Genomic DNA, 24,674 nt, shown 5'->3' with positions numbered 1-24,674 from the left:
TTTGGATGTGGCGGAAATGTCGGCGGATGATTTGGTTTATGCGAAGGTTGGTAGGGTGGAAGGTGGGCACCAGGGGCGTTCTGTCCTTGTTGCGGTTGGAGGGGTTGGGTCTGAGGGCGGAGTGAGGGCGGAGGTGCGGGATGTGGACGAGATGCGTTGGAGGGCATCTTTAACCACGTGGGAAGGGAAATTGCGGTCTCTAAAGAAGGAGGCCATCTGGTGTGTTCTATGGTGGAACTGGTCCTCCTGGGAGCAGATACGGCGGAGGCGGAGGAATTGGGAATACGGGATGGCATTTTTGCAAGAGGTAGGGTGGGAAGAGGTGTAATCCAGGTAGCTGTGGGAGTCGGTGGGTTTGTAGCACCATACTTTTCAACTCTGATCTCCAGCATCTGCAGTCTTCACTTTTTCCTCTGTGGATCTTAACTAGTCACTGGCTGCCATAATGAAAAATACTTCTTTATCTCCATTCATTGCCTGCTGCCAGTCAGCTAATCCTCTATCCATGCCAGGACTTTGCCCCGAATGCCATGGTCTCTTATTTTATTTAGCAGCTGGAAAGGCATATCAGGCCAGGCAGCATCGAAGGAGCAGGAAAGTTGACAGTTCGGGTCAAGACCCTTCAGGGGTGTTACATTAGCCATTTTTCAATCCTCTGGGACTCTTCCTGACACCAGTGATTCCTGAAAGATCACCACCACTTCCTCCACAATCCCCTTGGCTATCTCGTTCAGAACCTGCAGTATAGTCCATCCAGTTTGGGTGATGTATCCACCTTCAGACCCTTCAGCTTCCCCAGTACATTCCCTTCAGTGATGGACATTACATTCATCTCTGCCCCCTGACTCTCTTGAAGTTCTGGTGTGTTGCTAATGTCTTCCACTGTAAAAACTGATGCTGAGTACCTATTCCGTTCTTCTGCCATTTCTTTGTTCCCAATTTCTGACTCCTCTAGCCTCATTTCCCAGCAGTCCAATATCCATCTTGCCTTTTTTGTTTAACCTTTTATATGTATTTAAAAAGTTATTGCAATATTTTATATTACTAGCTAGCTTACCCTCATATTTCAGCTCCTCCCCATTTATTGCATTTTTAATTGTCTTCTGCTGGTTTTTAAAGGTTTTCCAATCCTCTGGCTTCCCAATAATCTTCACCACATTATATGCTCATATGTTGTCCCTGATTTTTCTTCAGCCAGGTTTGTCTCAATCCACTGTTGGAATGCTTCTTCTTCCTTGGAATGAATTTCTGCTGTGCCTCCTAAATTACTCCAAGAAACTCCTGCCATTGCTGCTCCACTGTCTTCCCTCTGTAGTTTCCCTTCCAATCAACGCTGGATAGCTTCTTCCTTATGCCTTTGTAGTTACCTTTACTCAACTGTAATACAGTTACATCTGATTCCAGCTTTTCCCTCTCAAATAGCAGGTGAATTCTACCATATTATGGTCATTGCCCCTACAGGTTTTTTTCACCTTAAGCTCTCTAATCAACTCTGCTTCATTACATATTACCAACTCCAGAATTGTCTTTTCCCTAATGAGGTCTACTACAAGTTGCACCAAAAAGCCATCTTGTAGATATTCTACAAATATCTTGCGTACTACTACCAACTAGATTTTCCTTAGGCCACTTTTAGCTTGAAGTCTTGATTTTAATAATGTCTTCCTAATATACATTTTCTGTCTCGTGATTAATTTTCTACTCCACATCTGACTACTGTTAAGAGACCTGTGCATAACTCCCATCAATGTGTTTTTACCCTTTATGATTCCTCAACTCTATCCAGAGAGATTCTGCGCCTTCCAACTTTATATTGCTTGTTATCAATTTAATTTTGTTTCTATTAAGGCAACTCCTCTCCCTTTGCCTGTCTTTTTGATAGGACATGTATCCTTGAATATTTACTTGCGCTACAAGCTCATTTACCTTGTTTCACAAACTGTGTGCATTTAAGTACAACACCCTCAGTCCGGCATTGACAATTCCTTTTCTTGTAGTTTTCCCCTTATCTACTGTGCCTTAAGTTAGATTCCTGACTCTTTCCACAATCTCTGTCCTATTACTTGTTTTGGAAACTTTAATAACCTCTTCTGAGCCCTCCACGCTGCTCCCCACTTTAACTCATGTCTTGTACCCCAATTTGTGCCATCAGTGCATCTACTTTATTCCATATCCTTTATGCATTAAAATACACAACCTTTAAATTTGTTCTATTAACAAATTTCCCTCCACTTTTATGGTTCCTTGATGCAATACGACATTCACATAATCTGTCCCTTCATTTTATTTTCTGGTAACAATCAAGCCCATCACTAACCAGCAATCCTACCTCCTCCTTTTCTTTTGATTCATTCATTTTCCATAGAACTGAACACAAGCTCCCCACTATAAAGTTGAAAACCCTATCTACATCCTACGTACGTGATTTGCCATAACTCTGGTCCTAGCATGATTCAAGTGGAGCCGGTTCCATCTGAACAATTCCCTACTTCCACAGTACTGGTGCCAATGTTCTACCACTTCCTCTGGCAGCTCATTCCAAGGGGCAACTTTTTCATGCAGAGGGAGTGCACATATGGAACGAGCTGCCAGAGGAAGTGGTGGAGGCTGGTACAATTACATTTAAAAGGCATCTGGATGAGTATATGAATAGAAAGAGTTTAGAGGAATATGGCCCAAATACTGGTAAATGGGACTAGGATATCTGGTAGGCATGGACAAGTTGGACTGAAGGGTCTGTTTCCATGCTGTACAACTCTACATACGCACCACCCTGTATTAAAGAAAGTTGTCCCTCACGTTTTTTAAATCTTTCCCCTTTCACCTTAAACCTATGCCCTCTAGTTTTGACTCCCCTACCCTGGGAAAACGGCCTTGGGTATTCACTTTATCTATGCCCTTCATGATTTTCTAAACCTCTACAAGGTCACCCCTCAGCCTCTTGCACTCCTGTGATAAAAGCCTCAGCCTATTCAGTCTCTCCTTATAACTCAAATCTTCCAATCCTGGTAACATTCTTGTAAATTCTTTTTCATCCTTTCCAGTTTATTCACATCCTTCCTACATAAAGGTAACCAGTAAAGTGTGCAATAATCCAAAGGTTAAAACCAGTTGGCGCAATTTAAAAATGAAGGGAATGCCACTTAGTTCTGAGATGAGAATTATGTAAGTATTTTTTACTCAGAATCTTTGAAATTCTCTGCCACAGAGGGCTGTACACATTCAGTCATTGAGTATGTTTATAGTAGTGATTGATAGATGGTTTTGATAACCAATGGAGAAAAGGTTTATGGGATGTGAGAATGGCATTCAAATGTTCAATCAGCCACAATTTTGACACTATTGAATTTCTACACTATCCTCCTCATAGTTTACAATGTATTACATCTGCAAATTATCAAGATCCAGATAATTTATAAGTATAATGATGAGCAAAGATCCTAACACTGACATTGGGCCACTCCACTGCAAACTCTTCTCCTGTCTGAACAGCACTAATGAACCATTACTCTGTTTCCTGTCATTCCATCAATTCCTTACCCACGTTAGAATTATCCCTTGTATTCTGAGAGCATGTAAGCTTTCTCACAAATTAGTTATATGCTACTTTATCAAACATATTCCGGATGTTCATGTACATCACATCAACGGCTATACCACATCATACCTCTCTTACCTCAAAATCCTTCAACAAATTAGTTAAACACAATTTGCCTTAACAAATCTATATTGGGTTACTTCAATTAATCGCATTTGGCCAAGAGACAATTAATTTGTATCCCAAATTTTGGTTTCTATAAGTTTCTCCACCACCAAGATTGAAGTGAGTACCTCATAGTTGCTGGGCTTACCTTTTACTTTTTTTTTGAACAATAGTGTAAAATTTTGTAATTTCCTGGTCCTCTGACACCACCCCTAAAGCAAGGAATAGTAGAAAATTATGGTCTATGATTTTATAGTTTCCACTTTAACTTGAGTATCCTTGGATGCATCTCATCCTTATGAAATTTCTGTACGTGCAGCCTAGCCAATATCTCCTTTTCATTTTTAAACTCTAATTTTCAACGTGATAGGCAAAATTGATGATGGGTCAGATTTAACTTTTGATTATGATTTAGCAAAGGATATTCATTAATTCCTAAATTCAGTGAAAAAAAAGTCACAATGTACTTTACATTATTTGAGTCACAGTGGTCACAAGGAACTTAAGATGATTTTAGACAAAAGAAGCTGATGGGCAAAATAATCATCCAGATAGTTGTACTATTCATCACTAGATAGGTGAATGCATTTGGGCTTTTTTACTCATCTTTATTTTGTCTTGCTTTTCTCACATTTAGCTACTGATGTTAACCTTACACAAACCAAACCTTATTCTAAGGGCTTGTTTGAACACCAACCTAAGGTGAGTAGCCAAATGTAGTCTGTGGGGTTATTCTATTGGAGGTTAGAAAACTGTTTAGTCAGTGTCAAAGAGAAAAATAAGAATTATTGCCTAGCACAACATCAAGCGAACACTTTTGTAGAGGCTCTTCACAATCTGTAGACTTATTTCTCCAGCACCATTCAAACCTGGAGGAAATTGTGGTATTAAAGTGGCATTATTACTCAGAAATATTTAAATCTTTTCCCATGTAACCATTATCCAACCACAAAGTAGTCAACCATTACATTAAATCAACTAATCAAAACCTCAATGGTTTTGCCATATGTTTTTTTGGGCATATACTTAACATTTATCCATTTGTCAATAGCTATCAACCAAGTTGAACTGCTCACCATCAATTTTGTATATGGATAGAAACTTCTATTAGAGTAACTGAAAGCATACAAAAGCACTTTAGAGAACAATATGTCAAACAGAGTTAGTGTCAGAATACAACATTGGTTTAACCCACTGTTGATCTTGAAAATGTCTAATGCAGCTTCATTGAAACTGACTGATCTCTGCACACAACTTTAAAAATAATTTTTATTCAAGGGCTCCTCTTGAGGACTGCTGTTTTTGATTTTTTGGGATTATTTCTTAATTGTCAGAAGACACTTTTTCATTCTCTCTAACTGCTTTATTAGGTGATGAAGTCACAAAGTAAGTAAATCACCTCTTTTGTATATGTATTGACATATAGAATCAACATACTGAATTCACAAAGTAGAATAGAAGAATTCATCAATATTTTCAATTATTATCAAGTTATTTGTAACACATTGATCAATATTAATCATTACAAATAATAAATTAGTTACAGCTCTCAATTATTTAAATTGGTATAAGACAGCAGGCAGTAACGGTTTTTCTCCCCCAAATATCTTCTGCACACAAAAAGCCGTCATCTTAAACACAGTTGCTCGAAACTGGTGTTGTCATAGCTGAAGCATTTCAATTGCATATTCATAATGCTAGAATACTTTAAACTGGCAATTACTATTCTTTCTACTGAATCTCAGGTCTCAATCTTTGATTTAGTTTTAACAATTTACATAATATTCACTACCATAGCATCCACTACACTCTTCCCCATAGAGTAGCTCCTGCACATATACAACCTTAAGTGAGAGAAAGTCAATTCATTTGCAAGTAATTAATTACCACAATGATTTCAGGTGTTCCTAGATTCTAGTTAGCTGATTGTTCCTTTGTTGACAGGTTTGAAACTGTTCTCTCTTCTTTGCAGTCTCTTTCTCTAACCACCCTTGCAATTTCACTTTCTCTACTCCATCCTACTCCAACCGTCTTGCAGCTTCTCTTTCACTCATTCATTCTCCTTGTGATCTCCTCTTCTCCCTTATCCCCACTTCTTGCAGTTTCCATTTCTTTCTCAGTCCCCTTGCAGTCTCCCATCTTCCTCCCAGTCCCCTTTCATCATCCCTGTTTCTCCCAAGCTCCCTTGCACCCACCTCTCTTCTCCTTAGCAATGCTGTTGCTTCCATCTTGTCTCTTTCAGCCTCCTGGTCTCCTCCAAACAAACCAGGGCCCAGCAACTGACAGCCACCTCAATAAAAGGCAGTTCATCATTTCCCCTGCCAATACTGGAAAAAATGATGCTCCTAGCTATGGTTCCACCTCCTGGCTTCAGCCCTATTCTCCCCCATTTCCTGGACCTTGACCTTCTACTCCTAGATTTTGGTACTTCAGCTCCTAAACCACAGCTTCCATCCTCTGCTCTGCTCCTAATCCTCAGTTTCTCATCCCCTTCTACACTTCCAGACCTGGCTCTCAGCTGCCCATCTCCCACTTCAGATCTTGGCTCTGGCCCCTACAGTACTCTCAGATCTCAACAGTCCTATTCCTCCTGTGGCTCCCTCCCTGATGCACTTACTCACAGTTGCCCACTGCTTCAATCACAGCTTGTTTCCTTTCCATGATTGTTGCTGATGTGTTTAACAAGGTAGGTGTCCTTGGAAGAGATTTCTCAGTAAGGTTATAATCAACTAGGAGAAAGTGAGGACTGCAGATGCTGAAGATCAGAGTCGAACAGTGTGATGCTGGAAAAGAACAGCTGATTAGGCAGCATCTGAGAAGCAGGAGAATTGACATTTCAGGCATAAGCCCTTCAACTCTGATCTCCAGCATCTATAGTCCTCACTCTAAGTTGAGAATGCAAACTGTAGCACTTGGAAATTGTATCCTTTTATGTAAAGCAATTTTCAGTGTTATCCCATTTTTAGTTACATTATGATAGGAGTCCAAAACCTCATGAACTTCCGAATACATCAGTAAGGGTTTTACAAGCAATGCTACATCAAAACTCACCGCTTCCTATTATGGTAAGAAAAACATCTAGTTAGGTTTGTTAGGTTTGAAATCTATCATTGTGCCCCAAAATATCTTCAAGTTCTACTTTTCCAATCAACCCATTCAGAGATAGCATTGTACACTTATGGAGTAAGTGGGACTTGAACCTGAGTCTCCTAGCTCAGGGGTAATGACACTACGACTGCGCCACAAGTCCCAATTTTTTGTGCACCACAGAAACTCACTCTGTATTTGAATATGAATGCACATGAAACAGTCTTTCAAATTGCTCAAACTGCCTGAAAATTAACACTAGAAAATATGACTCAATGTCTTCAGTATATAATTTCTCAAAATGCAAGCAACAACATTTTCTGGACTATAGACTGAAAATGAGAAAAATGGACCCTGCTTTCAAAAAGAGAAAGTACAAGGAGTTGTTTCCAGCTTTGGGAAAATGAGTGAAATTGCATATGTGAAACAATGTTACTTTTTGTAAAACTGAGTACAGATAAAGTGGCAGCATTTGTTACATGTTCAGTTGAGCTTAGAATTGCAACAAGCTTCTGGTTGGTCAGGTTATAGTTTAACACAGATTCTGTGAAGGGAGTGGAGCAAATGAAAAGAAGAGACTTAAAGAAGTTAGCTCATCAATCTCTTTGTCCTTTTTCCCGTTTCCTTCCTTTGAAAAATTGTCTTCTCCAACTCTGTTGAACGAACAGGGACTACATTCAGAGATAATGTAAGAAATAATTCTAAAACCCAAAGGGAAAGGAAAGACCTGAGGTCCAAATAAGCAACATGTCAACCCTATGAATTAATTTTATTTATAACTCACCAAAATAGAGAAGGCAGCAGAGAGGGTTCCACATTTCAGCAGTTAGTAAACATAGAGTCATAGAAACCCAAACATATGCATAGAAAGCAAGAATTATCAGCAGTGCTTCGCCCGGAGGCCCACTGAAGATGTTACTAATAGGTGATGAAATGTCTGGAAATGAACCTTCCAGCTCAACGAGCTAAGCTACATCCAGAACCTCAATCTGAGTTACAAATCTTCTCAAAACTCGTTAAGGCAATAATTATTTCCAACAAGAGAGATTCTCACAGTCACCCCTTGACAATTAGTGGTATTACCATTGCTGAAATCCCCCACTGTCAACATCCTGGAGTTTACTATTGAACAAAGTGGAGATTAACTAGCCATACAGATACCTGGCTACAACAGTAGGTCAGAGGCTACGAACCCTGTCATGAATATCACACCTCCTGACTTCCCAAAGCTCATCCATTACCCACAAGGCACAAGTCAGGAGATGGAATACTCTCACCTTGCCTGGATGAGTGCTGCTCCAGAGATTGATAAATTCTTGTTCTCACAGGAAATTAAGGGCTATGAGAGTGCAGGTAAGTGGAGTTGAAATGCCCATCAGCCATGATTAAATGACAGAGTGGATTCAATCAGAAGCCTTGCTTCTGATCCTGTCTTATGGTTTTATAATACTTAAGATACTTGAAAAACTATCCTGACAAAGCAGCCTGTTTCCACAAATATTCACTCCCTCTACCATCAATGTACGGCAGCAGTAATGTGTACCATCTTTGTGATGCACTGTAAAAATTTACCTAGCTTCCTTAGACAGCAGTTTCCAAACCCATGACCACTACATTTAGAAGGATGGGAACAGCAGATGGAGAGATCACCACCATCTGCAGTACCTGTTCAACTACCACCCTGGCTTGGAAATAAATAATTTTTCCTTCACTGTCACTGGTTCAGAATCTTGTAACTTCCTCCCTAACAGCTACACAACATGGACTGTAGCTGTTCAATAAAGCAGATCACTACTGCCTTCTCTAAGGCAATTAAGAATGACCATAAATGCTGGCTCAGCAACCTCCATTCCTTGAATGAATTTTTCAAAATATACTGTACTTAAATTCATTTTGAAAATCCACAGGTATTCCACATCTGCTGATTCCACTCTATCCACCATTAATGATACTTTGTCAAAAAACTCTAAGAACTTAATTAAAGACAATTTCCCTTTCACAAAACTATGCTGGTTCTGCCTGATCACAATGCAATTTTCCAAGTATTTTGGCATAATCTCCTTCCTGATGGATCCTAGCATCTTCTCCATGACAGATGTAAAGTTAACTGTTCTTTAACTTCCTTTTTTTCCTTGAATAAAGATATTAGCATTTCCAATCTGTTGGTGCCTTTTTAGAAGCTAATGAGGCTTGTAAGATTGTGCACTTTTTTAAGAGGTCAGAAAGTCATTTGCAATAGTGACTTAAAGACATAATTCTCAAGAAAGTATGCAACTTAAATGCCAAGCAAGACATCTGAAGTGATGACTTATTAAGTGTTTACAAAGTTGAACTTTTACAGCATAGAGAGAAAACAGACAAGGCAACAACTTTAAGTTCAGTCCAGAATCAGGTTCAGTTCAGAAAAATTAGGATTTCACTGCAGAAGAACAGCAACTTCCTCGCAGAAGGGTTATAGTTTGTAAAGTCTCCAAGCTGTGAGAGTTCAGGTAGAAGCTTTCAAGCTGTCAAAACTGAAAATAACTTTCATTCACCAGAACTGGAAATAACTGTTTACACCTGCAAAATGGGAAAGAGTTGGTTAAGTAAGAAATCAAAGAGCTATGATTGGAATGGGTTGCATAGTTGCTCCCACAAATTTATGGCCTGCCAATCATCCAGCTGGCTCCATTAAATTCCAACCAATGTCTTACAACAACCTGTATAGGAAAGGCCTGCCTTTCACTGCATTTTTCTTTGCAGCCAGGAAAGGTTAGCTTGCCAGGCATGTCGCTGAACATCTGTCATTTCAAATACTGTGAGCATGAGGCATTTGTCCATTAATGAAATAAGCTACAGTTTAGTATACAAGGCAGGAAATTACTACAAAGCTATTTCATTAGCATTTTGACTATCTATCATCTTGGGTTCCTTTTTCATTGAGGCATAAACCATGCTTTAAAACATCATATTTAAAATAACTTGTTCTCCACATCTTTATTTCATCCAGTAGCTAAGCATTGTTTTTAATTAGTTTGCAATACCATATTATTAATGAAAATGTAGCACAAAATCCTCGTATATTGATAGAATGCGAAAAAAACATTGCATTTAAAAAGTTTTTGCATCATTCGGATGTTCCAGAACAATTCACAACTAAGAAATGACATTTTGAAGAGTTCTTATTATTGATATGTAAAGCAAATACTAATGTAGACTGCAAAATTCTATAAGCTTCACTAACAGGAAAAACAAACTAATTTATCTGTTTTTAGTGGTTCTGGCTGAGAATTATATGGACACCTGGGCATCAACTTGGCTCTCTTCGTCTTCTTTCAAAAATGCCACAGCATTTTCTATATTTATTTGCACAGGATCTGAAAATAAAGACAATCCCTCAGAACTGGATTGAAATGTCACTCCAAATTGTGTGCTCACCTCCTGGAGTGAAACTTGAACCACTAATCTTCTAGCTCCGTTGCAACAGTGATGCCATTGAGCCAAACATGTAATTATACTTAAAATGAACAAAGACATAATTGCAAAAAAAAATGAAAAGTAAAAAGCCTATTTATTACCAGAATATACAATCAAAACGGGTGATTTTTCTTAAGTAATAGGATATTACTTTTGCTCTTACCTGTTTCATTAAATAAGCAGGTTTTGTGCATTTTGCCCATAAAGAGTTCTAATCCTATAATGGCATAGATGATAATTACAAACAGCACCAACAAAGCAATGTGTAGCAATGGGACCATGGCCTTGATGATTGAATTTAACACCACCTGGAGGCCTGCAAAACAAATAAAAGGTTATATTTTAGAAAACATGGCAATTTTTAGGTGGTTGAAATGTCAATATTAATGGTGAATATTGAATAATTCCTACAAGGTTTATGTTTGGATATTCAAATTAATTAATTTTATACTTGACAATTCCAAACTGATAATGTAAGGTATCTTAATATTCACACTTCCTGATGTAGGTACAAGAGGAATGAGTTATGTAATGTTTATTTAATCAGACTTATTCAAAATAGTGTACTGTGATTACAGCAAAGATAAGTTTAGTTTGTGATTTTGGATTAAAATTAATATTTAGAGTAATAACAATGCTTAAAAAAACCTTAGGAAATAGTAAAACCCCTAAAAACACCTTGACCTGGTCAGCATGAAGGGAAATGGCAGTTGGGTTTCAGGTGAAACTAGGTATGTTAATTGTTTTTTAAAATTACACGCACTGATTTGCGTCCTGTCATCAAATGAAAAAAACAGGCAATGGTTTCTCTGCACGATTTCTTCTCTTATGTATATAAAATGCCTTCAAACAAATCACACCAGGTAACGTTCTTGAGAGTCCCTTTCAGAGTTTACTCATATAACCTGCAAGAATTTGGATGGACTTTCAAGCATTGGGATAGGGTGGGGAGTGTGGAGCTGTAGTGATATCAGAAACAATGTTTTCAAATTAAATAATTATTTTGACTTATTTTAAAATCTCAAAATAAAAAGTTATTCTTATGTTCAATTTTAAAATCTATTTACAAACTTATGGCTTGATTCTCTGAGAACAGATTAGAGTATTACAAGAGTACAACTGATAATTTGTACAAAATATGTGGAAATTCTTTGTAATTCTCCTGCACCAGCAAACTGAGTGTCACCTAAAGTCATACCTCAAATGTCTGAATACCAATGTCCCACATCACCCAAAAATGTTAGGACTATTAGGATAATATAATAAAACTAACAATAATAGTATTCTAATCCCATGAAAATAAAGACATTAGTACTACATGAGTCCTGAACCCATTACAGAAAGGAGCCAATTGAATCAAAACTTCACTGTACAGCTTACAGATAGAAAACAGAAATGTCAGAACAATAAAAGTAAAAAAAAAATCAGCATTTTTAGTAACATATCACCTTAAATCTCAATTACCTAATTTCAAAATGTGTAGTTTTCACATAAGTAGCACTCGTGAAAATTGGTCTTTAATGAAGTATATTAAGAAACAATAAGGATCCTGGACAATGTAGGCACTTGGGAAAATACAGTAGGACGAGATTGCCAGAAATTAGATCTTTAACTGGAAGAATAAAAGTCAGATTCATCAAACATATTTGGAATGGTCAGTTTAGGGGCTTGGACAGGGTCATTTGACAACTTGAGGTGATCAGGATCAAGGACACATATCACTACAGTCCAGGGAGTGGGCATGGTTAGTCCTGCAGATTCAGTGAACCAGTCCAGAAGGTCATACTACTTCAGTCAGGAAGCTGCTCAGAGATCAATTTGGGATCTGGTTGGTCATCAGTCAGGGCTATCTGTCCAAGATGGTCAGAAGGATGGAACAGTCAATTTTTGGGGCCAGTTCAACGAAAACCAAGAGGGATTATCAGGATCATTGTTGTAGTTGTGAAATGGGGATTGGAGGCAGCATGCTGGGGTGCAAAGGGGACAGTACGTGTGAATGAGGGATCTCAATATATAAGGGTAGGAGACAGTGCATTGAAGGATGGGGTTACTGTGGGAACGGGTGTCACTGAGGGCCACTACTTTGGCTTCAATGGGAGAACAGTGCATCATGATGATTAGTATGATTAAGCTGTAGGACTGGGAATTAAGGGTTAACTTTAAGAGATAAAGATATAAATGTAAGACAAAGATGGAAAATGTCTTAAAGCTCAGTACTGATGGATTTAACAAGGAGTGCAAGAAAGAAAAGGACATGGAGGATTGCGAGTGGAGGACCTTGATTACAAAGCTGAGCCTACAACTCACAAGGTTCCGAAGTTTGAAGTGTTTAACAGCGTATGAGCATTATTAAGGTATTCACTCTGCACGCAGCAAAGGTTACACTATCATTTTTCCCTCCGAACCAGCCAATGATATCAATGACATCATATACTCCAACTTTCAAAGTGGCCATCCACTATAATTGCCAAATAAATAACTCTTCTAAACTCATGAATCATAAATATGCACTGAAAATGCTACAACTACAGTGTGTAAGACAGAGGAAGCTGTTGGGGCAAAGACCATAATGTGAGAGAATTCACCCTGCACTTTGAGTGGAAGAAGCTGGAATCAGATGCAATGGTATCACAACTGAGTCAAGGTAATTACAAAGGATTGAGGGAGGAGCTGGTCAGAGTTGATTGGAAGGGGAGCCAAGTAGAGAAGATGGTGAAGCAGCAATGGGAGAAGATTTTGGGGTAATTTGGGAGGCACAGCAGAAATTCATCCAAAGTTAGAAGAAATATACGAAGAGAAGGATGAGTCAACCAAGGCTGACAAGGATAATCAGGGTCAGCACAAAAGCAAAAGGAGAAACATATATGTGGTGAAGATTAGTAGGAAGCCAGAAGAGTGGGAAGCCTTTATAAACCAGCAGAGGTCAAAATAATAAAGCAATATAGGTGGTGAAGGGGGCATAGCTTTAAATTAAGGGGGGGTAGGTATAGGATAGATGTTAGGGGTAGGTTCTTTACTCAGCGAGTCGTGAGTTCATGGAATGCCCTGCCAGTAGCAGTGGTGCCTGACTCTCTCATTATGGGCATTGGATAGGCATATGGAGGATAGTGGGCTAGTGTAGGTTAGGTGGGCTTGGATCGGCGCAACATCGAGGGCCGAAGGGCCTGTACTGCGCTGTATTCTTCTATGTTCTATGTTCTAAGATAAAATGAGAGAGTATGCTAGCTAGAAATATAAAAGAAGATTCCAAAATTTTTTATAGATATATAAAAGGTAAGAGAGAAGCAAGAGTGAACATTGAACCACTGGAAAATGAGGCTGGAGAAGTAGTAATGGATTACAAAGTAATAGGAGAAGAACTGAAGAGGTAGTTTGCATCAGTTCTCTCAGTAGAAGACATCAATAGCATTTCAGAACTTCAAGAGAGTCAGGCTGCAGAAATGAGTTGACTGGTCATCACTAAGGAGAAAGTGCTAGGGAAGCTTAAGAATCTGAAAATGGATAAATCACCTGGACTGGATAGACTACACTGCCGGGTTCTGAAGGAGATGGATGAAAAAATTGTGGAGGCAGTGATGGTGATCTTTCAGGAATCACTGGAGCTAGGAAAAATCCCAAAAGACTGGCTAATGGCTAATGCAATACCCGTGTTTAAGAAAGGAGGGAGGCAGGAGATGGGAAATTACAGACTGATTAGCCTGACCTCAGTCGTTGCTAAGACTTTACAGTCCATTATTAAGAATGAGCTTGCTAAGTACTGGAATGTACATGTTAAACTATGTTAAAATACCACCACAAAACACACCAGATGGCTTCCTTCTTTAAAGACCATAATTTCCCCTCCCATATGGTTGATGATGCCCTCCAACGCAGCTCATCCACATTCTGCACCACCGCCCTCAAACCCCACCCTTCCAACTGCAACAAGGACTTCTACTCCACCAACCTCCGTGTACATCGCATCATCCTCCACCATTTCCACCACATACAAATGGACCCCACCACCAGAGATATATTTCCCTCCTCACCCCTATCCACTTTCCATCAAGACCATTCCCTCCGCGACTACCTCGTCAGGTCCACGCCCCCTAACAACTCACCTTCCCCTCCCAGCATCTTCCCCTGCCATTGCAGGAATTGCAAAACCTGTGCCCACACCTTCCCCATCACCTCCAACCAAGGTCCCACATCCAAAGTTTCACCTGCACTTCCACATGTCATTTACGACACCGTTGTCCCTTTACATTGGGGAGACAGGACGCCCACTTGCAGAGCACTTCAGAAAACACCCCCAGGACACCTGCACCAATTAACCCCACTGCCACGTGGCCAAACACTTTAATTCCCCCTCCCACTCTACCAAGGACATTCAGTCCTGGGCCTCCTCCATTGCCACTCCCTTACCACCCGACGCCTGGAGGAAGAATGCCTCATTTTCCGCCTCAGGATCCTTCAACCCCATGGCATCAATTGACTTCACCAATTTCCTCATTTCCCCTCCCCCACCTTCCCCCAGTTCCAATCTTCCAGCTCAGCACCATTCTCATGACCCATCCCATCTGTCCATCTTCCTTCCCACCTATCCACTCCAACCTATCACCTTTCCCCCCACCTCCATCCACCTATTGCACTCTGAGCAACCTTTCCCACTGCCCTCCCATTTATCTCTCCACTCCAAGGCTCCCAGCCTCATTCCTAATGAAGGGCTTTTACCCAAAACGTCGATTTTCCTGCTCCTCGGATGCTACCTGACCTGCTGTGCTTTTCCAGCACCACACTCTCAACTCTAATCTCCACATCTGCAGTACTCACTTTCACCATGTTAAAATGGCTGAGTCAAAATGGCTTATCAAGAGGATGTCACGCCTGGTAAATCTAGAATTCTTTGAGGCGGCAACAAGCAAACTAGACAAAGGAGAGTCAGTGGACACGATCTATTTGGCTTTCCAAAAGGCCTTTTAGAAAGAGCCATAAAGAAGGCTGCTAAATAAGATAAAACCTCATTGTTAGGAGCAAGATTTGGGATGGATAGAAGATAAAGAGATCCTTTTGAGGATGGTATTAGTAGAGTTCCACAGAGATGAGTGTTGTGACCACAATTATTTACATTGTACGTTAACAATCTGTTTAAAGGAATGGAGGGTATTGTTGCCAAATTTGCAAATGACGTAAAGCTAGGTAGAGGGACAGGTAATGTTTAGGAGGCAGGGAGGCTGCAGAGGACTTAGATAGGTGAGGACAGTGGGAAAAGGAGAGTCTTTGGAATTTTGTTTCTCAAAAGATAGGTGTGGAATACTTAAATAATTTTAAGATAGAGACAGGTATATTTTAAATTACGAAGGTGATTAAAAAATCATAGAGGTAGGCAAGAATGTCAATATGTAGAGTTGAATTTAAAATCAGATTGGCCATGATCTTATTGAATACAAAAACTAAGTGGCCTATTCTTGTTTCTTGTTCATATGTATACAGGGAAATGCCAAAAGTGGTGGACTCCTTGGACTCCTCCATCGCCAGACCCACTCCACCAAGGACATGCATGTCCTTGGACTCCTCCATCGCCAGATCTGCCACAAATTCACCTGCACCTCCACACACATCAGTTACTGCATCCGCTGCACCCAATGTGGCCTCCTCTATATTGGGGAGACAGGCCGCCTACTTGCGGAACGTTTGAGAGAACACCTCTGGGACACCCGGACCAACCAACCCAACTCCACCAAGGATATGCAGGTCCTTGGACTCCTCCATCGCCAGACCATAGCAACACGACAGCTGGAGGAAGAGCGCCTCATCTTCCACCTAGGAACCCTCCAACCACAAGGGATGAACTCCGATTTCTCCAGTTTCCTCATTTCCCCTCTCCCCACCGTGTCTCAGTCCCAACTCTCGAACTCAGCACCACCTTCCTAATCTGCAATCTTCTTCCTGACCTCTCCGACCCCACCCCCACTCCGGTCTATCACCCTCACCTTAACCTCCTTCCACCTATCGCATTTCCAACGCTCCTCCCCCAAGTCCCTCCTCCCTACCTTTTATCTTAGCCTGCTTGGTACACTTTCCTCATTCCTGAAGAAGAGCTCATGCCCGAAATATTGATTCTCCTGCTCCTTGAATGCTGCCTGACCTGCTGCGCTTTTCCAGCAACACATTTTCAGCTCTGATCTCCAGCATCTGCAGTCCTCACTTTCTCCTAGTTTGTGAGACAGCTCTCCCAATTTTGCCATGAGTCCCCAGATGCTAGTCAGGAGGACTTCGCAGCATCAACAGGGCTGTTTCTGTCCTGGCTTTTCTGGTGCCAAGGTCAACGCCAGGTGATCCATCTGGTTTTACTTTTTTGAGACTTTATAGCAATTAGTACAACTGAATGGCTTGCTATTTGAACCTGGGTCCTAGGACATTACCTGGGTTCCTAGATTAACAGTCCAGTAATAGTACCACTTGGCCATCTCCCCCCCCCCCCCCCCCCGAGGAAGCCTGATGAGAATAAAGCTGTATGGATATCATAGGTAAATTGGAAAGCTTACCTCAGTTTGCTTGGAAACTGACCCAGTTCTGTACATGTCTTCTGTAAATTCTCACCCTCATGGTGTCTCAAACCCATAACTCATCCCTTGCCCTTTCATATCTTACATACCTCTCTTATGGTCCCCACATCCCACCACTTACCCCGCTGCCCTTGCACACCCACTCATTTAGTTTCCATTATAAACTGAAATGCGACCTGCAATAATGATAGTGAATTTCTGGAATATTCATGAATAAACACAAATCCAATCATCCATTAAAGATCCACTTTTTAAAAAAAGCTCTTAGAATCTTGTAAAACTATCGAACAAACATAAACATGTAAACTCTGCTAAAAAAAAACTGGCTACTTTTAAATCTGTCAAAATAAACAGCATTCAAAAACCTCTTCAAAATACTTTAATTCCATTAAATGCTCATACAACTGCAAATCAAACAAAGCCTTGGTTTACCTCAGCTGTGTAAACAAACCAAATGGAGCTTAATTGATCAGTTGAGATTGGAACTAAAAGAAAGGTTCATAAGATCATAAGACATAGGAACAGAAATTAGGCCATTCAGCCCATCTAAACTCCATTTAGTATAAACCCAGAATGGTCAAACATTCCTCGTATGTTAAGCTTTGCATTCCTCGGACCATTCTCGAGAACCTCCTCTGAACACGGTCCGGGGCAGTACATCCTTCCTGAGATATGAACACAAAACTGCACACAATATTCCAAATATCATCTGACCAGAGCCTCAGAAGTACATCCCTGATTTTATATTCATAATGCAATGCCATTGCACAACTTTATTGCCCAACTCTCCAGAGTTCAACATAATGGAGTCTTTGAAGCTTAAACAGATAGTTATTTGCACAATTTTTTTGAATGGCTCAGCAAACAGACTTTCAATCAAAGAAATCACAGATTCAAGAGTTGCCTGGACTTTAAATTACTAAAATGCACAGCATGTGGACCAGATGACATTTTAATATTAATTTCTCAATACCTTTGAATACAGAAGAAGACTTTACCTCCTGGAGAAAGAATGTATTTTCATCTTAACACTTTCACAACAGTGAGAAATGTTCTCCTAACGCTTAAGGGTAGATAATCAATATCTGCATTTTAAAATATTTATCATACAGGATCTATTTATGATGTTTGAGTTTGGCAAATTCTTTTGAATTTACCCTTCTAAATGTTTCTGACTCCATAACAGGTTTTTCCAAGGTTTATGGCCCCTCTAATATGCTCTGAACTATGCTTCATAACAAAATGGGCAGCACGGTTGTTGAGTAGCTAACACTGCTGCGTCACAGTGCCAGGCACCTGGGTTCAACTACAGCCTTGGGTGACTGCCTGTGTGGAGTTTGCACATTCTCATGTATGCATGGGTTTTCTCTGGGTGTTCCAGTTTCCTCCTGCAGTAAAAAGATGTGCAGATTAGGTGGATTGGCCATGCTAAATTGCCCATTCAGTCCAGGAATGTGCAGACTAGGCAGATTAGCCATGTGAAATGCAGGGCTACAGGGATAGGGTGGAGGGTGAGTCTGTTTGGGGTCCTGTTTGGAGAGGCAGTGCGGATTTGATGGGCTGAATGGCTTGCTTCCACACTGTAGAAATTCTATGATCAAAATGAACCAGTCTCCATGGAATCAGGAAGATGTTAAAAATGCTCATCTGCACAATGGATTAGGCAAGTGTAGCATCACTGTATGTGTGCTCACTAACCTGCTCCTATGCCATAAAAGTCCCACATGATGGGAATTGGGTCAGGAATTTTGGAACTGCGTCCTTCCCTAGCCATTTCAAAATGGATAGAGAAATGAAAATCTAGCCTATGTATCAGCAATGTGAATGTGGGACTGATAGCTGTAAGAGAGGATCAGATACAAAAATAGCAGAGAATAATTGAAAATTTAGTTTGAAACTTTTTACAAGACAATTACACCTGGTCAAGTCATTATGTTGTCAAACTTACCAGAATCTGCTTCAACAGACAAATGGGCAAATTGACAAATCTTCAGGTCTCAGTGACAAAATTATAAATTGCCACAGAGTTGGACAAGAAACTTGAACAATTAGGAGAAACAACTGTGCTAGGAGTTATGGGGAAGGAATGCTATAAATGCTCGACTTATGAGACTTTGAAGGCCTTAAATAACCATTTTTGAAGTTTCTAAAAATACTATTTATGAATGGCATAAGTTTAACATCGGATCTCAGGAAGACAGGGAAAAGATTGGTCAGTATGTAATTGTACTGAGATATCTAGCTGAATCTTGAAATTGAAAGATGACCTTAACAGAGATGAGAACACCTTTGGTACGAAAGATTCTTTTGTGAGAGTACATATTTTAAGGGAAAAGAAGTATCCTCCTGAAGAAAGCTATTGACAAGTGCAGAAGTTCTGAAATGGTCTATCATCAGCTGAAGAGATTAAAAACTTTGCAGGCAATAATAATGCACCTAGCATTTCACTGATTAGAAAAGCAAGGCCTATGATTGGAAGCTAGTGAGGCTTCCAGACAGGACTTGTCAGGTGACCCTGAAGTTGCATAAGAAGAAAGGTTCAAGGGGTGCAAGATCTATCACTATGACCACCGATATAAATTTGCAAATGGAAAAACCTTTCCTTCACAGCAGTTGATGAGGCAGATCTGATTTTACCAAAAGGACAAGCAACTGAATGGCCATCAGAACCAGAGGTCCACCATTCTCCAAAAGCAACAAAAAGTTGAACAACAAACAACAGCAATCAACAACAAACATGGGAGAGAAACAACCTGTGATTGGAGAAACAGCAAGCAGTTAGGAAAGTAAATGGCAGCAGTGAGAGAGTAGTCAGATGAACCACAGTCATCTACTGGGGTCAGGAACTGGGAGCACTTTACCCAAAGCCAGGGCCAGGAAAGGGCTATCTTTTGTCAAGGCTGAGGTGCACAGCTGGGACTGGGAGATTGCTGCCCCTTATCGAGGCCAGGATGGTACCTTTGCTCGGTTTTGTTCGAGGGGAGAGGGGGTATTGTGGTGGCTGTTCTTCTAGGGATGGTGGGGTGATGTATCAGAGTGTGCTTTGAGCAGGAGTCAGGGAAAGGATGCTACTGGAGTTGTCAGGGTGGGTGAAGAGAAGAGGCCTGCAAAAGGGGGCAAAGGAAGAGAAGGAAGGAGCAAGAGGGTTTGGGAGGGGTGAAGGCTGCTGTAAAAGGGACCGGGAGAGAGAGAAGACAGCTGCAAGCCAGGTAATGGGGAGAATAGGATGTCAAAGGAGGCCTGGAAAGTTGCAAGGAGTTGTTAAAAAGAGGGGCTGCAAGAACGAGTGGGAAGAGACAAGGAGGCATAAAGGGACTGGGGAGAGAAGGGAAGGCTGTAAGGAGTATGTGACAAAACAAAGAGTCTGCAAAGGGAAGTCAGGATGGCGACAAGAAGTGGGCAAGATAAGTGTCTGCAAGGCGGTAGGAAAAGGAGAAAGGCGTCAAGGTGAGACAGGAAACAAAGAAATTGAGATTGCAAGGAGGGAAGGAAGACAGAGGATGGTTGCAAGTTTGGGGGTGGTGGGGAAGCTAAAAAGGGAGAAAAGTTTTTAACCTGTCAGCAAAGGAACATTCAGTTATTTGGGAGCCAGGAAAACTTGGGTAATGAATTACTTGCAACTGAATGTGGTATCTCTGGTTTCAGCTTAGATTCAAGAGTTACTGTGTGGGCAAAATGCTGTGGATGGAATGATGTGATAATTATTAAACGTGAGACTAAAATCTAAGATTGGAGATACAGTAAAAATAGTAGCAACTGCCTCGATAACAATATCGACCATACTTTAGTCTATATGATGGAAACATATGAGCTTGACCTTGCCAATCTGGTAGGTGTGTTAAGGATCATGACCTCCTGTACATAGAAGCGTGTTAGTTAATTTGAAAAGAATGTTTTCTTGTGCCAATCAAAATACTGTCATGTATAGGAAATGAATCCTTTTCTTTTGTTTGTGGTTTTAAGTTGATGACGGAATAATGATTATTGAATTGAATTCTATTCAATAATTCAGCTACAATGAGAGTCAGAATACTACGTGTCAATACAAATAACTAGGTAAAGTTACTATATGAATGCATCGCCTTATAAGATTAATCAGCAAAAGAAAGGACTTCCTGGAATCCAAAAAGGAGACCTTGAAAATTAAAAATGGATGCATAAGAAAATCTCAAGAGGAGAAAAGAAAGCGCACTGTTGCCAATATCTGGACTAGGTTTTAGTATGATTAGTTTCAATTTAAAATGAGAAATTATTTAGATACAATGTGTATTTTTTGCGATACCAAAACCAACTTGTGTGGACAGATATAGCATGGCAGGCAATCTGTTTAGTGCTAATTTACTGGAAGGTTTTCATTCCATTTTTAAACTTGGAAGTGAAACCAGGAATCACATGAGAATAGGATATAATCATTATTAGTTCAAGACATTCAGATTTATACATGGGATTATTGTTGCACTGTTTTTTTGAGAGCTTCATGCCCTTTGGATGTTGTTGCTGTCTGGATGTTGAATAGGGCCAAATTCAAAGGTTGTATAATGTGGCAACTGGATTGTGTCTAATTATTTGAAAAAAATCATTCCCAAATGATGATAATAACGACAGGTTGTCAGTTCTGGGTACTTGAAAGATAGGAAGGAGTGAGTAAATATTAAATGTTGGGCGATGGGGGTATGGATGGACAAGGAAGGGCCCGGATACAGGGGAAGCACTAGGGCTTATGTTTTCACACCCTAGCACTGGTGAGGAACAACTATTTTTCTGCTTGAAGGCAAGTAATACATTGATCCAAGGGTTGGTAATATCTTTGGCACACATACATAGAAATGATAAAGCAAAGAAAGGGCTATTTGGCCTATGTTATCCATAACTGACACAAAGGCCCGCAGATGCCCTTTCTAAACCATCTGGCCCATAGCCCTGCAGCTTACAGCATTTAAGGTACAAATCCAGGTACTTTTTAAAATGGGTTTAAGGTCTCTGTCTCCTCTACCAACTCAGGCAGCAAATTCCAGACACTCACCACCCTCAGAGTCATACAGTCAGAGATGTACAGAATGGAAACAGACCCTTTGGTTCAACTCGTCCATACCCACCAGATATCCCAACCCCAATCTAGTGCCACCTGCCAGCACCTGGCCCATATCCCTCCAAACCTTTCCTATTCATATACCCATCCAGATGCCTTTTATATGTTGCAATTATGCTAGCCTCCACCAGTTCCTCTGGCAGCTCATTCCACACCCATACCACCCTCTTTTATATCTTTCCCCTTTCACCCTAAACCTATGCCCTCTAATTCTGGACTCCCCCACCCTAGGGAAAAGATTTTGTCTATTTATCCTATCCATGCTTCTCATGATTTATGAGTTTTTCCTCACATCCCCTCTAATCTTTGTGCCACTTTAATTATTTATGACCCCTTGTTTTTGAACTTTCTACAAGGGAAACAGGTTCCTCCTGTATATGCATCTCTATCCCTCACAATTTTGTACACCTCAATCATGTCACCCCTCAGCCTTCTCTGTTCCAACCTCACCAATCACTCCTCAGCTACAATTCTCCAGCCTTGGCAAGATGTTATTAAATCTTCACTGCAATCTCTCAAGATTATGTCCTTCCTGTAATGTGGTAACCAGAACTGCACACAATACTCCAGTTGTAGTCTCAACAATATCTTTTACAGTTTCATCACTATATCCCTACTTTTGTATTCTACACCCCTGCCATCTATCTTTTTTCAAACCTTGTCTAACTGTACTTCTATCTTTAGGGACCAAGCATTTGCATACCAAGATCTCTCACTTCATCCAGCCTTCTCAGTATATTTCCATTTATTGTGCATTCCCTTTCACTGTTTGACCTCCCTATATGCATCACCTCACACTTATCAGAGTTGAACTCCATCTGCCACTTTCCTGCCCACTCCACCAACCCTTCTACATCATGTTGGAGCTTACAGTTAATCCTCTAGACTATCCAACACATGGTTAATTTTTGTATTGCATGCAAATTTCAAAATTGTGCCCCTTATGTTCAAGTCCAAATCATTAATGTATAATACAAACTACAGGGGTCCTAACACCAAGCCCTGAAGAACACCACTTGAAACAGCTTTCCATTTGCAAGGACAGCTATTGACCATTACTCTTTGTTTCCTATTACTAAGCCAACTTTGGATCCAATTCGACATATTACCCTGTCCCATGGGCTTTTACCTTTTTGACCAGTCTGCCCAGTGGGATTTTGTCAAAGCCTTAATAAAATCTATGTAGATAATATCCACTGCATTATCCTCACTGATCGACCTTGTCACATCCTCAAACAATTCAATCAAATTGTAAGGCCTGACCTTGCCTTAACAAAGCCATGCGGACTATCCCTCATAGTCCATGCCTTTCTAAGTGACAGTTCATCCGATCTCTCAGCATTGATCCTAACAATTTACCTTCCACTGAAGGAGGACGAACTGGCCCATAATTGATTGGCATTTCCTTTGTAGCTTTCTTAAACAATACTACATTTGCATTCCCTGAGTCCTCTGATACCTGACCTCTGTCCAGTGAAGAATGTAAAAGGATCCTCAGATCATCTGCTATTTCCTCCCTGACCTCCTGCAACATCCTAGGAAACATCCATCTCACGCGAGCGACTTATTCACTTTCAAAGATTCCAACTCCTTTAACACTTCCTCTCTCGTTATGATTATTTTGTTCAATATTTCACACTGCTCCTCTTGGGTTACTACATCTATATCATCCATTTAGTGTGTGAATTCGGGACAAAAAAAATTAAAAATTCTTCACATATCCTCTGCATCTTCACACTACCCTTTTGCTGTTTATATACTAGTAAAACATATTTGGGTTTTCCTTTATCTTGCTTGCTAATATTTTTTCTCTTTGATTTCTTTATTCCTTTATTTAATCCCTGTACTTTCTATACTCCTCTAGGCTGTCTGCAGTGTTGAGTTTTTTGTGACTACCATAAATTTTCTTTTTGTTTAATCTTCCCCGTAATTTTCTGGACAGCCATGGGCTCTAGCTTTAGCAGTACCATTCCTATTTTTGGAGGGGACATAGAGTCATAGAGATGTACAGCATGGAAACAGACCCTTCGGTCCAACTTGTCCATGCTGACCAGATATCCCAACCCAATCTAGTCCCTCCTGCCAGCACCCGGCCCATATCCTTCCAAACCCTTCCTATTCATATATCCATCCAAATGGCTCTTAAATGTTGCAATTGTACCAGCCTCCACCACATCCTCTGGCAGCTTGCCCCTTAGGTCTCTTTAATCTTTCCCCTCTCACCCTAATCCTATGCCCTCTAGTTCTGGACTCCCCCACTACAGGGAAAAGACTTTGCCTATTTATCCTATCCATGCTCCTCATAATTTTGTAACCTCTATAAGGTCACCCCTCAGCCTCCGACACTCCAGGGAAAACAGCCTCAGCCTGTTCAGCCTCTCCCTGTAGGTCAGATCCTCCAACCCTGGCAACATCCTTGTAAATCTTTTCTGAACATTTTCAAGTTTCACAACATCTTTCCGATAGGAAGGAGACCAGAACTGCACGCAATATTCCAACAGTGGCCTAACCAATGTCCTGTACAGTCCCAACATGACCTCCCAACTCCTGTACTCAATACTCTGACCAATAATGGAAAGCATACCAAACACCGCCTTCACTATCCTATCTACCTGCGACTCCACTTTCAAGGAGCTATGAACCTGCACTCCAAGGTCTCTTTGTTCAGCAATACTCCCTAGGACTTTACCATTAAGTGTATAAGTCCTGCTAAGATTTGCTTTGCCAAAATGCAGCACCTCGCATTTATCTGAATTAAACTCCATCTACCACTCCTCAGCCCACTGGCCCA

The 24,674-nt window shown here is 40.5% G+C and overlaps 1 protein-coding gene across 1 annotated transcript in view; it reads right to left on the bottom strand.

The window, feature by feature from the left end:
* The window catches only part of cacna1c (calcium channel, voltage-dependent, L type, alpha 1C subunit), an 890,104-nt gene that overhangs the window by 609,543 nt on the left and 255,887 nt on the right, over positions 1-24,674 (bottom strand). The window contains exon 6 of the mRNA XM_043708872.1: positions 10,410-10,562. Within this exon, the coding sequence (XP_043564807.1) occupies positions 10,410-10,562 (153 nt within the window). The remainder of the gene's footprint in view (positions 1-10,409; positions 10,563-24,674) is intronic.

The sequence above is a fragment of the Chiloscyllium plagiosum genome, chromosome 19, assembly GCF_004010195.1.
Source record: "Chiloscyllium plagiosum isolate BGI_BamShark_2017 chromosome 19, ASM401019v2, whole genome shotgun sequence".
In the NCBI taxonomy this organism is placed as follows: domain Eukaryota; kingdom Metazoa; phylum Chordata; class Chondrichthyes; order Orectolobiformes; family Hemiscylliidae; genus Chiloscyllium; species Chiloscyllium plagiosum.
The sequence above is the reverse complement of the archived record's forward strand: the minus strand, read 5'-3'. Positions and strand labels throughout refer to the sequence as shown.